General features: G+C 35.5%; 1 protein-coding gene across 2 annotated transcripts; it reads right to left on the bottom strand.

Annotated features, from left to right (window-relative positions):
* Positions 1-4,130: 4,130 nt before the first annotated feature.
* On the bottom strand, positions 4,131-11,676 carry LOC149179567 (formate dehydrogenase, chloroplastic/mitochondrial-like). 2 transcript variants are annotated; one of them, XM_089418016.1, is made up of 2 exons: positions 11,528-11,676; positions 4,131-4,421 (listed from the first exon to the last, which is right to left on the bottom strand). In XM_089418016.1, exons 1-2 carry the CDS (start codon positions 11,654-11,656, stop codon positions 4,191-4,193), a joined length of 360 nt encoding a protein of 119 aa, XP_089274142.1. In that variant the 5' UTR covers positions 11,657-11,676; the 3' UTR covers positions 4,131-4,190. The 2 variants fall into 2 exon arrangements, with proteins under 2 accessions (XP_089274142.1, XP_089274143.1); XM_089418017.1 differs by having other exon boundaries at positions 4,131-4,416.
* Between the last annotated feature and the right edge of the window lie 7,092 nt (positions 11,677-18,768).

Raw genomic sequence — 18,768 nt, 5'->3', positions numbered from 1 at the left:
TACTTTGTCATATGAACGCAAGTAGGAATATCTGTTTACGTGAAGATAACTGTAATGCATGTTAAAGTAACCAATACTTAAGCGAATCTGGGTAGATACAGAAGTAAGAGTAATTACAGGGGTGCGTAAGTGCCTGATCTATCTATTTAGGGCCTGCGAAGGATGACCAGAGACTTTCGCGGAGGCTTCAAGGATGAATAAGAGAAGTACTTTGATAAGCCCTAAAGGGCTTATCGATATGCACGAAGGAGGGTTAGGGAAAAAAGTTGACATCACAACCTTCCCAGGGTGCGGAAACTTGGTTCCTGCATCCCCCCATACTGCTTCGGGCGAGACTTTAGCCCGCGCTCTGCGGATTGATGCTGAAAGGGCCAGTAGTGTAGGGATTTGCTTGGCTACTTTATGCTGAACCTAGCTCAGGGCCCATCAAGCCACTACAACAAAACCAGCGATTTGCGCCAGATTTAGCGCCAGATTTTAGTGCATTTTTTTTGTAATTGTGATGAGCAACCTGGCGCTAAATCTGGCTCTATTGTACAATTTTTAAAGCGTCCTTTTTTGCACCTGATTTTGCATCCTTTTTCACGCTAGATTTTGCATCATTTTTTACACCAAACTATGCATCATTTTTTGCGTCAAATTTTGAACCAAGATTTGCATCTTATTTTATGACAGGTTTTGCTTCTAGTTTTGTGTCATTTTTTGCATCTATTTGTCATTCTCTTTTGCTTCCTATTTTGTGTCATTCTTTGCTTCCATTTTTGCACCATCATTTGCATCAAGTTTACACTGTATTTTGAATCCAATTTAACGTCTTTTTATGCATCCATTTTGTGTCAGTTTTTGCATCTAGTCTTACGCCAGGTTTTGTATCTAGTCTTACACTAGTTTTTGCTTCTATTTTTGCACCAGCTTTGGTGCCTATCTTTGCACCATGTGTTGAATTTGATTTAGCACCAAATTTTGCATCCATTTTTGCATCTTTTTTTGGACCATTTTTTACATCCACATTTACGTTTGATTTGTCTCCATTTTTCCCATCTCATTTTGCACCATATTTTCCGTCATTTGTTTCATCCAATTTTGCATCATTTTTAACACCATCTCTTGCATCTAATGTTACATCATTTTGAGCATCCAAATTTGCATTTATATTTGCATCTTATGTTGAGTCATGTGTTGTGTCCACCTTTGCATCTTATTTTGTGTCTAATGGTACATTCAATTTAGAGCCATTTTTTACGTCTACTTTTGTATTTGTTTTTGCACCAAGTTTTGCATCCAATTTTAAGCTATTTTATGCCCCTTTTTGCACCATTTTTTTGTGTCTACTTGTGTCCAATGTTGCACCATTATTTACACCGACTTTTTCATCCAATTTTGCATTTTTTTGGTGTCTAGTTTTACATCGTTTTCACCATCCAAATTTGCATCCTTTTTTGCCTCATTTTGTGTCCACATTTGCATATAATTTTGTGTCTGAGTTCGAGCCTAAATTTGCATGTGATTAGGAATCATTTTTTACATCCAATATGGCATCCTTGGTTTCACCTTTTTTCAGCCCCATTTTGCATCTTGTTTTATGTCTTTTCTTACATCTTTTTTTTTTTTCCTTTTTTGCACCCAAGTTTGCATCCCAAATTTACACCATTATTTGCATCATCATTTGGCATATTAATTTGTAATGTTTTTTGCTTCTTTTTAACGCTCAACTTTGCATCTTATTTTACATCTAGTTGTTGTCTTTTTTTGCATCTAATTTGGTGCCCATTTATGTGTCCTTGTTTTTGCCCAATTTGATATCCTTTTGTATGCCATGTTTTGTTCCCTTCTTTGTGTCAACTATTGCACAATTTTTCACTTCTAATTTAAAACACTTTGTATGTCAATTGTTTGCATTTTGTATTAATTCCTAGTTTAACATCCAATTTTACTTTCAATTTTGCATCCATGGTTACATCCGCATTTGACTTCTTATATAGAGTATATTTTTCTTTACATATATGACCCCCTTTATAGATTCATAGTGAAATATATGATAGTTTCTAAATATCATTAAAGCAGATATCACAATTCAAAATCATTTGTAAAGAAATTTAAGAGAAATTGACAACATCCATCCAAAAAAATAACAATGTGTCATTAACAATTTTCAAAACATGTATAAAATAGCAACATAATACTAATAAAATCAGTATTATTTTTAATCAAAACAAGTAAAATTCAAATATGATTAACAAATCAAAATATTTCATGAATATCGTTATTCTATGATAAATTAACAACATACATAAATCAAACTCATCGTATGATTACAAAATCAAAATGTCTCATTGATATAGGGTAAATTCACAACACCCATCTAAACATAACAATGTCATTCTACACAATAATTTCTTCATAAAAAACAATTCATGTGCATGCCTAGCTACCACCACCAAGATCATCCTCATGATCATCTTGACCATCCTCATTACTCTGATCCACATCATCACCAACACCGCAACTATCATCATCATCTCCTTCTTCACCACCATCATCCTCATCCTCATCCTCATCATCTCCTGATATATGTTGAACATAATTTGGATCATCGTCTTGGCAATCATTACCTATAGCATTTTGACAAAAAAATCAATATTACATGTTAGTATTAATTACATAACACAACGCATGTTTTTGTTATATAATGTTAACCATAAAATGAGGTAAGATATACTAGCATTTGCACCAGATGTTGCAAAGGAAACGCCGTAAGGCATAAATTGAAAAATACAAATACAACAAAAGAATACTTTGATAAAGAATAAAAATATATTGAATGCTCAAATCAATGCCCCATTAACTGGAAGCATTTAGTAGACATATCTATCAACATTAGGATTATACACAATGATCAAGAAATTTTCCATATACAAACAACAACTTCCACAACAACCTTTTGTCACATCCACATTTTAAGAAATGCCTTGGAACGTGATCGGAATCTTCCATATTGCCTTTTTCATTATGCAGATAAATCTTCCATATTGCTATTTTCATCATGAATATTGTTAGTTCATTGTTGTAAAGTGTTAGTGTGTTAAATTCAATACTATAAGTTCGACAAGTGAAAAACATTCCTCAATTAGCATAATATACATTTTTCTCTCACCGTGTATTTTTCAGTCAAAGAGCATAAGTAACATATTAACATGTATTTTCCCTTCATTATTTTCATCATAGAGCCAAGAAATCTACGCCTTATCTATAAAGTAACAAAAACATTTTGAAATAAGTTTAATATTTCAAGCCAGTGTCTAACCTATAAAGTAACAAAAATTTTTGAAATAAATTTAATATTTTAAGCAATTGACTAACCTACTTTAATAATTGAAAAATTCTCAAAGATGAATTATACTCCATAGTAAGAGAGCCAACATTGGAGCCCATACTTTCACTAAAACCAAAAGAAACACAACCTCTTGTTAAGAAGAAATTCAAGTAATAACAATAAAACAAAAATAATAAACATTAAAGTATAAAATGGTATTTCCAACACACAAGTATAAATATACATGCTCTATGTCCATTGTTAGATTAAATGGGTGTGAAGAAAATTAGTAGAGAACCCAAAATTGTATTTCTAATTAGGATGGGTGGAGAAATGTTTTAAATGCGGGTTGTTGTCATTCTAATGAAACCCTTTGCAAAGGGGATGTTAAGATTCTGAGAGAAAAGCTAGGCTTGGTAGAGAACACCTTCCTTGTTAAACATTCCCCTACTGTAACCAAAAGGAAAGGGCAAGAGAAACAATAATTAGGTTTTTGTTCACAAGTTGTACAAAATATATAGGTGCTATTGATGTTTGAGTGAATAATGGGAGAGATTATTTATGAAATTGGGATAAGGCGCACCTAGTTTTGTCAGAAAGAGGAATATTAATGACAAGTACATCACATTTAGGTAGCATTTCGTCAAGATTTGTCTCCAATGTTGCTCCAGTTTCCTTTTCCAATTCGGGTCCAATAGAAAGACAGTCGTGGTAAAGAAGCTTACAATTGAAGGGCTGTACAAAGGAACGTAATTCAATTCAACATCATGTAATGTTTATTATTATTAGATTGAAATTTTGAAACAAACAGCATGCATGCGTAAGAATTATGGAGCACTGATTTTTGAAAAGAAGTTTGCAACATCATGAAGTAGTACTAGATCCTAAGAATGAATACCTTCAAACGCTTAAGTAGTTCTTTGCCAATACGCCCTGCACCAATAGAACCAATAGTTTTCCCTTCTAGATCATATGACCTGTAAGAAATTGCTGCCACTTTCCAATCACCCTCAACAATTTGCTTATATCCAGGCACAAAGTTTCGCATCAATATGAGAATGCGCATTAGCTCATCTTCTGCCACGGACACCACATTACTTTCGCTGATCTTCAACCAATGATGATACAAACAAATCAATGGAATTAAAAAATATATCCAATATAAATAAAATGCGTTTTTTTAAAAGTAACTCCTAAAGTGAGAAAAATAAAGTTAAAAAATATAACAATGACAATTGTGTAGTTAAAGTGTAACCAAAACAAAAATATATATACAACAATAGAATAAATAAAATGCGTTGTTTTAAAAGTAACTCCTAAAGTGAGAAAAAATAAAGTTAAAAAAATATAACAATGACAATTGTGTAGTTTATGTGTAACCAAAAAAAAATATATATATATATATATATATATCTATATATATATATATATATATATATATATATATATATATATATATATATATATATATATATATATATATATATATATATAATGCACTGGAAATCTAAAAGTAGCATAAACATAGAGATACAATTGGAGAGTCGGTAATCTGGAAAGCTTGGTGCTAAGAAAAAGAGAGTGATGGGATGATGTCAATGTCCTCTAACCCTGATGAGGAGGGGCGGGGGGGGCAAGCTATTGGCTCATTGTTGGAATTGTCAAGCTCATGAAAGGATCCAATTGTATGATATACTATGTGAGGCACCCGAATGAGGATGCTCTGCTTTCTTATCTAATGAACTTTTGATAATATCATCTCTAATCTGCTGAATGTGGGGGCAAAAGTCAATTGCGAGATACACCTAGCTAATCCAAGCCGTGCATAATCCTAGTGACAACATCCTGCAATTGGATAAACCATTCTTCCATCGAACATTGAAAGTGACCCTGACTTGAACTCAACCTAACTGATATTTTATATATATATATCACACACAATGATAGTCTGCACAAAGCAGAAAAAAAAACTATCAAACTATCTAATAGTAGCATAAATGTAGGGATACAACAGAGTGTCTACACTAAAAGTCTGGAGAGAGGGATGGGATGATGTCAATGGTGGTGGGAACCAGGCTATTGGATCACTGTTGGAATTGCCAAAAGCTTAAGAAAGGATCCAGTTGTGTGATCCTACGGGAGGCATAGGAATGATGATGCTCGGCTCTCCTATCATCTAATGTCCAAGCAAGGAAACTCTTGAAAATATTATCTCTGCTCTGCTGAATGTAGGGCTAGTCTAATAGGTGGAAGGTGCCATACTCTGGATCAGTCTGGAGCTGGTTTACCCCTAATGGGTGGAAGGTGCCATACTCTGGATCAGTCTGGAGCTGGTTTACCCCTAATGGGTGGAAGGTGCCATACTCTGGATCAGTCTGGAGCTGGTTTACCCCTAATGGGTGGAAGGTGCCATACTCTGGATCTGTCTGGAGCTGGTTTACCCCTAATGGGTGGAAGGTGCCATACTTTGGATCTGCAAAGTATCTGTCTGGAGCTGGTCCATAACTCGCTCTGATTATGTATGGCCTAGTCTAATAGGTGGAAGGTGTCATACTCTGGATCAGTCTGGAGCTGATTTACCCCTAATGGGTGGAAGGCGCCATACTCTGGATCTGTCTGGAGCTGGTCCATAACTCGGTCTGATTATGTATGATCTGTAACCTAATATGGCACAACCCCGAACAGGCGTCAAAGATGTTGATTGACCACCAAGGCAAAAGGTTGAGGTGAGATCCCATCTAAAGTTGGAAGGAAAGAAACTATGGATAAAATCCTGGCTGCTCCTCTGAATCCGGGGTAGAATAACAGTTAGGAAGTACCCTGCTCTGGTTTCCTCTTCAGCTAGTCCACATGTCACTCTGATCATGTGTGGTTTGTAACATGATTTGGTTGGAACCTATGAATAGACCTCAAAGATGTCGGTAGACTACCAAGGGTAAGATTACGAGGAAACCCGAGAGACCTCAACTCTATCGTGTAGTAAAAACTACATGAGAACATTAAAATATGAGTAGTTCAACTATATTATTATATTTAGTCATACATCAACAGACACAGAAGACAGTTAAAACAAAAAAGAGAACATATAAATTATCTTGGTACTCTGAGAAGTGTGGTAGGGGATTGTAAACTGAACCGTATAAAGCTGCCAAAAGAATTGCTAACTTGTTTTCAAGACAATTGTTGCTTGAGAGAGTGAGACTGAAATATAGCAGAAATTTCAAGCAAATCAAATACTTCCCAGACCTTCAGAGTCGATACAACTGAGATAGGTACAATTTTTAGGAGACACCATTATACCAAATACAACGCAACGTAGGTCACCACGGTTAAAGAGAGGACATCATAACGAAACAACGAATTAAACATGGAACCGTCATTTCTAAAGGAAACAATGGTACCTAAAGCTGTTCGAAACGTTCGAAGGAAGGAGCAAAATGTCATTTATAAGAAAATAGTAAACTTCGTCCACAACAACGCTACTTAGGGTGGAAATTGTTGGGAAAACCACCACAAGAAAGGAACAAAAAATGGGAAGGCTAGAAATGCAATTATCTTTGCCCTTGAAATGTATGCTAAAAGGAGAGGAGAGTTCGAAGGAAATTAAAGAACTCAAAAGGCAGTCCTTGGAGTCATCATTGCCCGATTTGAGAGAGCTTCCATTTTTTGAAAGAGTTGTTTTACTTGCACCTCCCCTCTCCATTTTGTTAAAGAGTTGTTTCACTTGTTATGCTAGAGTTGTTCGGTTGTTATGGAGGAAAGGCATTCAACAATTTTCAAATTTGAACCTCTTTAGCATTATAGTGTTCCACCCCTGATTCAAGCACCTGAAACTCTCTGTTTTATTTACAGGAAAATAAAGAGAGTGTTATTCTATCTGTGTTTCTCGAGATATAATGCCCCATATCCAAAATACGAAAGCTATAGGAGAACAGTTATTACACAGTACAATCTCACCATTACAAAGGAGTCGATAAAAGACCAAATGCATTAAAGCTTTCCAAGAAATTGCAAAAACATACAATAACACAAGTGAAGATCAAGGTAAATCTGCAGTACATGTTGGATTGGGGATAAAGCCAATATCATAGCATGAGATTGACAATTAAATGAGTTGTAAATAATAATGGAATGATATGGAATTGAATAGCCTACAGGCTGAATATAAACAAGAGAGTTATTATTTCATTGTTATTAATTTATTATAAAATCACATTTTTTAAAACAATAACTATTTTTATTTCAATACCAACCATTAACTAATTTCTAAGAATAATTCTAATTATTGTTGTCCACTTCATCTTCTTTCCATTTCTGTACCATGAGGGAAAAACCCAATACCATTCCTATATCTTAAAATTAACATTAAATATGTCAAAATAGCTCAAGCATATTTTTGCAAGCATATTTTGGAAAACAATCATTACAGACGGATTAAACAAAGAAGAGCGCTTTGAGATCTTCCGCAAATCTTTCAGGAATGTAATAAGAGCAAAATAAAACCCATGGGTAAGTACAGCCAAAAGGATAATGAATCAATCTAGTCACAGTAAATATCAATATGATAATCCAGGTAAGATGTATTGTCACTTTTCCTAATTTCAGCCCTCTTGGCACCGGTAGGTTACCTATATCCTCACCCAAAACCAAAGTAGAAACAGGCCTGGCTGGGAGACTATCTTTCAAAATTGACAAGGTATTATTTCTATCAATTAGAATGCACATCCTCAGGTGTTCAAGAATAATTAATAGAACAGTCAGCTAGATGAGCAGATCCAATTTAGAGAATCTCACTCAGATCTACTTGACATCACCTCCATGATTTAAATAATGATTGGAGGAGTCTTAATACTCTAGAGTCCAGATCACTTAACATACAGAAACTAAGGCAGCCAAAGAACAATATCCCATCACTCCCATGCCACATATATATGTTTAGGTATAGTTGGAAGGACACATACCTTTCCTGTAACTAATTCAGCAAGGTTGTCATTACAAGTTTTGGGCTATGTTCACTGCCCTGGTATTGAAAGGTATACAGGTTGTTCACCTTAATTACACACATCAATGCATATGTATGTTCATGGTTTAAGCTCATAGGCCTGTAGCTATTACAACAAAACTACAAGTGTAAATATATAATACAGTGAATTCATTTCTGAGCAAATTCCAAGTCCAGCGTTTGTTCAAGCCAAACAGTCATAAGGTTCTGAGTATCTTATGGTCAAGCATCTCATCAAAAATGCATTCCATCACATTTTATCAATACCCATGCACTATCAAAAGACACGACTCTGTTCCTTCTCCTTGTTATCAAAGGACACGACTTTCTATATGTTAATTTATACAATCTTAATTCTTATTCTATTCTCTATGTACTTTCTAAATCCTAATCCAACATATCCTAGATCCAACTTCTGCATATCCAAGGATCTTCATACTTCCACCTTCATACGTTTCTCACAACAAGACCCAAATATAAACCAAGGCTCTGGAGGAGAAACAAGAAGAGAGGAGTGTAGTGACCAACCTGATCTGATCTGCTAATAATACTACAAACTAAAAGATAACTCTCACTTTATTGTTTGTAGCTTCTTGGGGGTGAATGTGACAATGCTATATATATCATAAGGATCTGGAATCTGATATCTCCTCTTTGTTGTGGGTTGCTGGTTCCAGGGTGAGAAAAAGTGGTATAAAAGTCCTCTAAAAACGAAGGTGAAGGGTGTCATAGTGAGGTGGTTTTCCAGTTGCTTGTATCTATATAAACTATAAATGGATCTTTACTATAAAGTATTCTAAAGAGTTTCTTCAACTTACTTTAATATCCTTTTAAATTAACTCGTCCTCTTCTCAAAGACCCATATATAAATAAAGCATTGTTCATCTTTTCAAAGCTCATGTCTTAAGCATTCCATTAATACCAATAATAAAAAGAAGGATGATGATTCCGATGTATGTAATTTGTAGTTCTTGTTGCCTATGAAGTCTAAGGAGCTTAATCCCTCAAGAGTAAAATAGTAAAAGGAATTTAAGTCTCGGTCGTATTGTTAGTTCCTAATCTCCTACTAACAAAGACATTCCGCTATCTTTTTTCAGGAGTCAAGACTAAACTGTATGTAATCCAAAACATACTTTCTTTGTCCAAGATTTCCCTACTTGTAATAGATTACTACAACCACATATACTACAAAAAGAAACCAATAACTCCTAATTATTATTCTGATGCCTTTGCGAGTTACTGATTAGATAATATAAACAAAGGAGTTATTCTTTATTCCAAGTGATACTAAACTAATAAGAAGACTAATCATACTATTCTTGTTTGTATTATCTATGTATCTTTTCTATCTAAAGTAAATCTAAAGAGGAGGAATTGCTTGTCCTAATCAAGTGGGGTGAGGATCTAGGGCGACCAATGGGAGAGGAAGGCCTAAATGAGGCACACACTTCTTCTGCTGCTAGGACCTGGGTTTTTAATAGGATAACCACAGGGATATGTTGCAAGGACAGGGGAATAATTGGTTCTATGCAATGCCATGATCTTCTTTACAAGAGTCGCTGCTAATCCCTTGAATGTATCTTGTTTTTTTTTTTTTTTGCTTCTAGGATGGACCTACTTAGTCCTTCAACAACTAGAAGAAATAAACAAGGAGACAAGGTACAACCTTGTTTTAAGTTTCAACCCTCTTGAGGGTCTTAAGAAATTAGAGGCTGAACCATTTATAAAAAATGCATAAGAAGCTTAAATTACACATCCCATAATCTAATTTACCAGTGGTAAGTTGAAACTAATATGGATAAAAAGAAGTATCAGAAAGAGCCAAGACACCCTTTATAAGCCTTGGAGAGGTTCAACTTGATCACCATTATTGTAACATTTTTGACTTGAATAATATGGAGGCCCTCTTGTGCTGAAACAATTGCTTCATGGATCTGACGATCCTCTAGAGAACCAAGCGGTTCTGTTATATGAACTTACAAAGTAGTGCTTTCAATATGACAGCCAAAACCTTAGCCATTATCTTATAAATACAATTAGACAAAGAAGTGGGTCTAAAAGCATAAAAAGACTCAGGTTGATCCACCTTTGGAATGAGTGCAATAGAGGTCCAGATGAAGGAGCCAGGGAGCCTTACTAAAGCTTCTCATTTCTTCCACTACTTGAAGTAAGTTGTCTCCCAACACTTCAACAAATCCCAGGTAGAACTCCACAGTCCACCCATAGGGATTGGGACTCTTGTCCTTATGGAAAGTGGACAAACACATTCAAAAGTGCTTTTCTGGACAGATCACCATTGCTGGAACTTTGTTGACTTGAATAGTGTAGAGGCCCTCTTGTGCTGAAACAATTGTGTCATAGATTTGACAATCCTCTAGAAAACCAAACTGTTCTGGTTAGATGAAGTTAGAAAGTAGTGATTTTAATCTCATAGACAAAACCTTAGCCATTATCTTATAAATCCAATTACATAAAGCAGTGGGTCTAAAAGCATAAAAAATGTTCAGTCTCAAAACTCTGAAGTAAATTTGTAAAGAATGTAGCATTAGCTTTCTTGGCTTAGTGAAATCCCTAATTTTCTATCCTATTTGCCTATCTTAAAAATCTCACGAAAACCTGTAAAGATTGTGCCATTGTGTACGCTTAGTCTCTAAAAGCCCTAGCTTTCTATCTTCTTCTGTGTAATTTGAATAGAACACCATCAAATACCAGAATTATCAATTCCCATTCTCCAAAACTTTTAAATGTGCGGAACTGAGACAAAAATCATTCAATCAAACCACTCGAAATGCATCTGAATGCTGATCCATTAACTTAAAGAACTTCTTCCCAAACTCTGCCATTTTTTAAACAAAATTTTGAGCACAACCTTGTCTAGTCCATTTATAGAGAGCGTTAGTTTATGAAATCTTGCCTGTAAGCCAAAATAGAGTCAAAATTTTCCATTGAAAGCTCAGAATAACTGAACCAGAAATAACCCTTGTGAAATTTGCTGCTTAAAACATTGTTTTGAGCACGGCCTCTTTCTTCAGATTTATTTTAGATAATACGGTAGCTTATTTAATGAAATATTTCTAGAAAGTTGAAATATGGCAAATTTTTCCAATCAAGAACTCTAAATAATTTCATTAGGACAAGGCGTAGAGGATTCATGACGGCGACAAGAAAATAATGGCGCTTTGCAATTTTAGCACTCTCTTGCAGAAAAATACCTTTTCTGAAATCGTTTTGACCACGAAGAAACGCAGATGAACTGTTGGAAGTCGTGTAGAGAGAGATCTGGTGGCTCGTGGATCGATTCTGGGGCAATGTTTATGCGATTGCAAACCATGATTGTTCATATGCGAGCTACTGAGCTCGTTGAGAGGGATACGCGCAATGGCGCCAAACTACCAAGAGGATTTGAATTTAAAGGCGGGATAGAATATCTACCGTCCGATCATGTCATCCACGACCATATATTTGTGTTTCAGTAAAATGGATTTTCAAAGAATTTGAAATATTATACATTTTATAGAATTTGAAATATTATACATTCTATTATTTAAGCTGAATAATAGTTTTACTTTGGAAAAATAATTGGGCACATCAATTAAAATATTGATGCGACGGACATAGAACTCCGAAACAATAATGCACCCTTCTCTAGCTGATGTGTCAATGCTTTCTTTGAAGTGGAACTTAAAGAATTAAGTAATTATTCATTATTAAATTGGGATTTTATATAAATTAATTGATTATTTATTAATGTTAATTTCATTTTATAATTTTATAGTAATTTTTAATAGATTTTTGTTAAATATAATTATTTGAGCTATTATTGTATCAAGATTTTTGTTGTGTCTTTTATTATTATATTTTAATCCACTTTAAACATGCTCAAAATATGTTTTCATCTTCATTTGTGGAGATTATCTACTTACATATTCAAAAAGTTTTGATGTAGTTTTTGCCTTGAAAAATGATTATTGTGATTGTAATGGTGAGAAATTATTCTATAAACAGTGTTAAGTGTTATTTAGAATAAATGAGAAATTCTTTTTGAATATATAAGACTAATCTTTGAGAGAATAGATATATATTCCCTAATTATCACATAAACAAGGGGTTAATCTTGCATTTAGTGCTTTATCTCTGTAGAGTTTCGCTAAACAAAGGGAATACCTCCTCCTGCGTGACTTCGATTTTCCCTCCCTCTTACAGGATTGCAAAGCATTAAGAATTGAATCTTCTTTATTTTAAAGATGTAGTCTTGTCGAATATACCAAAAACATAGTAGGATTCTTTCATTATTGACAAAATCAAGCACATGTGCAAGGGAAGTATTCATCTATGGATGGTTAACAAGTTCATTAATAACTACAAGCAAACGCTTCAAACTATGTATTTACCATGTCATGTTTGGCATTGAGCGTTGGGTGTGTTGGAAGCCAACTCTTGGTAAACTCAAATACACTTGTCCTAAGGAGGGAGTTGGGGTTTTAAGGTTCTCTGGTTGTAAAAGCTTTCAAAGTCAATGTTTTTCATCCTCTTCTTGCATATTGCAGCCTCAAGGCCATTCGATGAGTTGGTGGTCATGCTTAAGGTTTTCATCCTATTCTTGCATTGTGCTTAAGGTTGATTGGTACCTTGTTCCATGAATTATGATCAACTTTGGGTCCTCTTTCAGTAGACACCTCCTAGCCACAGTATTAAAGGCAACATATTGGTTTCCTTTACTAATTTTAGCTTGTAATAAATTTAGATGTAATGGTTGTCACACGCGTTCATATACAACTACCTCATAACAAAGCTAACACAAGCACTTCTACCCATGCCTACATCACATCACAGAGGAGGAATCAATCAATATTATTCAATATCCCGCATTCGAGTATCCCTCCTTTGAGGATTCAATCCAACATTTATGGAGATCAGGTCATCCATTTACAATAACTAGCTTTGCCATATAGCATGTTCATATTCCTATTGTCATGGTCGAAAGTACCACTGACATATATCTTATGCAATACGAATAAATAATTAGAACGCCTCAATGGATGCAATTCATCCTATAATGCATAATGCATATATTAGATAACCTGAACCATAGGCTCTACCATTTCAAAACAAAATCATTTATCATACATAATCAATAATCCGTCTGCCACAGTTGCATGACACGTTAACATGTGTATCTTAGGGATTATGCACAATTAATCAGAAGTGCAGCATTGGATGCACAGCACAAATAACTTGTACCATAGTTTATACAGTCGAGCCTTAACCACAGTTAACAAATTTGCATAGTGGCTCAAGCACGACTATTCACTATCTTAACAAAAGACAGGTTAACACCAATTCTACATAAGATCCACATACTGTGACTGTAATTAGAATTTCATTTATTTGCATCCATAAAATCATCTCATTAACGCCACATGCAGTGCATTTAAAACTCAAGCAAATTCTCTCATATGCTAAGGAATTTATAACATAGAGGGTAAGAAACCAACATACAGAACAATCCACGCAAGTGAGTCAAACTAGATCAAAAGAGAGAACGACACTTGGAAAACAGAGCACCGCTACCTAACCTAGAAATGACTCTTCAGTTCACCACCGAGTCGAGGTTCTTGCCATGGATCAACCGCCTCCAATTGATCTATGCAATGGGTATTTAATACCTTCTTTCATGATATGGTTTCCATTAGTGGTGTCTCGCTTTTATGGATCTTTTTATCCATTTGCGTAGGCTTATCTCATAAAAGCTCACCTTTCTCTCCCATGAGGATTTTCCTCATAGAAGATTGCCTTTCTCTCCCGCACAACTTTTATGTTTTTCTCAATGGATATTTATCTCCAATCCATCCAACTTATCTAGAATTAAATCGAGAAGCTTTACCATGAAAGAATTATCCTTTCCCATTCACCAATGTGATTTGGCAAGAATCTCATCTCTTGGTGTCTCGCTTTTCCAAGTGATTAATTTATTAATAATGTATTTACTTTTTATATTACACATCATACCTAGCTTTTCTCAGCTTAGGTTTGCAAAGTTTGACACACAAGGGAGGGGTGTTACATTTTGGATCCCTCTCTTTCCTTAAGATCCCTCCAACTGCAGCTAGAGTTCTTAGATGATTGTAAGGAGGAAGCCCCTATTGGAAAGGGACAGACAGTTTGAAGGTGTCTATCTTGTTGGTAATTCCTATATCGAAAAGTTGTATTTTCATAGTCCAGGGGTTGGGAATACACAATTCCCATCCACTTGAGCTCAATTTTATCTCGCAAAACTTCATTGGGATCTACCTAAACACATATGCAAACATAGGTGAAAATGCCTTTCAAAAGTCTTTCCCTGTCTACTTTGACGAATCTTCCAATAAAATTGCCCACTTTTTCTAAGAGATCTAGATGGGTAAAGTGAATGGGAAAACTGGGAATCTTACCCATACTAGAGTAGTCATCGGCAACATAGTGAGAGGATTGAAGTTGGGAAACCATGGCTTCACTAGAAGACCAACTCATCCCCAAAACCATGGACCTTGGTCAAGGATTTTTTTCTTATCCTCAAGACATTTGAAGATCACCACAAAAAAACATGGGTCTACATCCACCCAAACCGGCGTTCATCCAATCCTATCATAATCGAACAGAAAAACGCTACTTTTTAAATAGAAAATGGGGAATAAAAGTATCACCCAAGGATAATTACCATCGCATCAAGCGCTCAATCATAAGGGAGGAGCAATAATTTGACAATCACACGTCCTTGATTTCTGTTGATTTAACTCTGAACACTCACGTAATATTCTCTTGCTTGGCGAATTAAACACCACTGCATGGAATGGACGAGGATTGAGCCGAACCCTGGATGAAGCCCACTTCATTCTCATCTAAACACAAAACTATATATACGTCAAAGCTATTACAATAGATTTTGACTGTCAACACCTCGAGGTTCTGTTTATATGTGGCTACCTTTTATGGTTACTATTGAATGTGTGATTGGCAATAGTAATGGCAACTTAGGGCTGCCAAATTTCCTTCGATTCCCTCACTACATCCTAACGCAAATAGTTGTTCAATGCCTTGGTTGTCTTTCAAAACTGGTAGGCAGCGTCTTCTTTGATATTTCTCGATGGTTTTAATTCCACTACAATCACAACTTTCATTTACATAAACTTCGTGTTTTCGCACGAGCGACGATTGTTCCAAGGTGAAATGTCACTTGGATGGTTTCAATGTTGTTGACCCATCATAACAAACTAACGGATATGCCCATCACAATTTTATACCACCCCATTATCAATATCAATTATGCATGGGAACCAATTAAAGCAACTTTTCACATTAATTTTATATGAGCATGAGAACATGTGTTAACAAGCAGCCCATAAAGCCTCATTTTGAATGCCATAGTCACTTAGAAGGAATTCCTCTTGTAGTAGCATCCTCCCTACTAAACTTTGCTAGTGCTAACATTAGAACCACCATTACAACAAGATATCTTTCTAGTGTTGACAACACCATTATAGTAAGATACCTCAAGAGAGACAGAAAATTTAAAAAGTATGATAGTAATACGTATCCAGAAGATGGTATTGAAACTAGTAATTGTTCACAAATCCATAAGATTGTAAGGTCATTCTCATTATCATAATCATTGTCATCATCATCACCATCATCCTTGTCATTGTTATTGCCATCATTACATTATCATCATAATCACCATTCATGCCATCATCATCATCATTATGGACATTGTTTGCAATTGTTCATAATTGTAGATGTTGTAAGAAATATCATCAACCCAAAAAATGTGATCAGTGCTAGAAAAGGGTTGTTTAGGACACATTGATATACGTAAAAGAAATAACAACTCTATTTTTGATAGATGATCGATGATGATCATCATCACCACCATTATCATCGTCATTGTCATTTTTATCATCCCCATCATCATCATTAATGTAATTTCTATCGACATTGTTGTAATCATGCATCATCATCATTCATGCCATTATTGTTTTTGATGATGACCTAGATGAAAATGATGATCATGACACCAAAGATAATGCTTATGATTATGACAATGACAACATCTAAAATTGGGAAGATTCGCCAACGTCATTAGCATTGTCATCATCATAATCATTGCCATCATCATCATTGTCATTGTAACCACTATCGTCTTTATCATCATAATCACAATTCATGTCATCGCCATCATCTTCATTTTCATCATTGTCAATATTATTGACATTGTCGTCAATTGTTCATAATTGTCAATGCCATAAGGAATATCATCAATGCAGAAAATATGATGAGTGTTGGAAAAGGGATGCAAAAGCGAACATAGAAATGGGGGCAACAATAGAAGTAAAATTGGATGAAAAGTGGATACAACATAAGTAGATGCACAACAACATGAAAAACCTGACACAAAAGTGGATGCAAAAGTAGATGCAGTTGTCAATGCAAACTTGGATGCAAACATGAAGGCAAAAGTGGAAGCAAACATGGGTCCAATGGTAGGTGTAAAACTTGGCACAAATTGTGGTGAAACAAATGTGGATGCAACAACGGAAACAAAAGTATATGCAAAAATGGATGAAACAAAAGTGGATGCAATAGGGGATGCAAACGTGGAAGCAAATGTGGTTGCAATGGTAGGCGCAAGATATGGTGCAACAAAAGTGGATGTAACAATAGACAAAAAATATCCAAAATAAGATGCAAAAATGGATGTAAAAGTGGAAGCAAACATTGATGCAACAGGCAAAACAAAATTGGATGCAAAAAATGGATATAATGTAAGTAGATGCAAAAGTAGATACAAAACGAGATGCAAAACCCAATGCATAAACCTGACATAAAAGTGGATGCAAAAATAGATGCAATATTTGATGCAAAAGAGGATGTGAACATGGATGCAAAATTGGAAGCAAACGTGGATACAACAGTGAGTGCAAAACATGGTGCAAATTGTGGCATAACAAAAGTGGATGTAATGATAGATGCAAAAAAAGAATCGAAGTATGATGCAAATGAAGATGTAAAAAGGGATGCAAAAAGTGAAATTTAAAATGGGTGCAACAGTGGATGCAAAATTGTGTGCAAAAGTGGATGCAATAGAAGTCGATGCAAAAGTAGATGCAAAACGAGACACAAAACCCGATGCAAATCCCGGTCCAAAATTGGATACAAAAAGGGATGCAAAAATAGATGTAGTAGTTGATGAAAACCTAGACGCAAATGAGGATGCAAACGTGGATGCAAAATTATAATCAAAAGTGGGTGCAAAAGGAGGTGCCAAACTAGGCGCTAATTGTGGCACAAAAATATTAGATGCAATAGTGGGTACAATAATAGATGCAAAAGAGGATGTAAATATGGATGCCAAACAAGAGGGAAAAGTGGATGCAACAAAAGTAGATGCAAAATTTTATGCAAAACTAGAAACAAAACACGATGTAAAACTTGGCGCAAAAGGGATGCACAAATGGATGAAAAAGTGGATGCAAAAAATGATTTAAAAAAGGATGCAAAAGTCGATGCAAAAGTTGATGCAAGTGTAGGTGCAAAAAGTGGATGCAAAAGTATGTCAAACAAAATTAGGTGCCAAACTTGATGCAAAACCTGGAACAAAACCTGGTTTAAAGGATGACATAAAACTTGGCATAAAATTTGGTGCAAAACGTGGTGCAAAACCTATTGCAATACCTGGTGCTAAACTTGGTGTAAGATTTGGTGCAAAACTTGATGCAAATTTTGTGTCAAGTTTTGCACCATATTTGATAAATGGATGCAAATAGCACCAAAAATGGGCTCTAGATGCAAAAAAAGAAGTAAAAAGGGACGCTAATCGCTGGTTTTGTTGTAGTGAGCCAACACCAAGCTCACTAAGTCCACATCTTTCCATCCCCAAACTGATAGCTAGACATAGGTCGTCAACAGGATGATCGTACACATTTTACACATGTGCAACTCAAAGCATCCACGCAGATGGGAAGAGAGCCTCCCCTATGTATAGCACAGCTATAGCCGTTCTCTCCACAACTCAATTGGCCACAACCCTTTTTAGGTGGGCTTGGGATTCCAGCAACTATGTCCCATTGATGTGGCCATACCATTTGCAGCTACTCAGGCAGATTCAGCTCATGTCCAGTCAGAAGACGATAAGGCAAACAACTTCATTGAGCACATCTGACATATCTGCCAATAGGTCCATGACATTCTGGAGAAATCAAATTCCTAGTACAAGCAACGACATGATCAACATTGGGTGCCACACAAGTTTCAGGTGGGCGACAAAGTCTGGTTGCATTTGCGGAAGGAGCCCCTTACTCAGTAAGTTGAGTTATCTAACTACAAGTCACAATTAAACTCATCCTGGACCCCTAAAACTTAGGGAGGACATATACATGACTTCAGAAAGACTTCCAACTCGAAATTCTGAATTTAATTA

Source organism: Pinus tabuliformis, chromosome 3_2 (genome assembly GCF_031772625.1).
Source record: "Pinus tabuliformis cultivar Carrire ecotype Pingquan chromosome 3_2, CPIR1, whole genome shotgun sequence".
Classification (NCBI taxonomy): domain Eukaryota; kingdom Viridiplantae; phylum Streptophyta; class Pinopsida; order Pinales; family Pinaceae; genus Pinus; species Pinus tabuliformis.
The sequence above is the reverse complement of the archived record's forward strand: the minus strand, read 5'-3'. Positions and strand labels throughout refer to the sequence as shown.

What these genes read in the sequence shown, in the direction of transcription:
- LOC149179567 (XM_089418016.1), bottom strand. Translation starts at nt 11,656, where the DNA reads ATGAACAATCATGGTTTGCAATCGCATAAACATTGCCCCAGAATCGAT. An exon ending in TCAAAACGATTTCAGAAAAG is followed by an intron (nt 4,422 to 11,527) that starts GTATTTTTCTGC and finishes CATTGGTTGAAG; the next exon opens with ATCAGCGAAAGTAATGTGGT.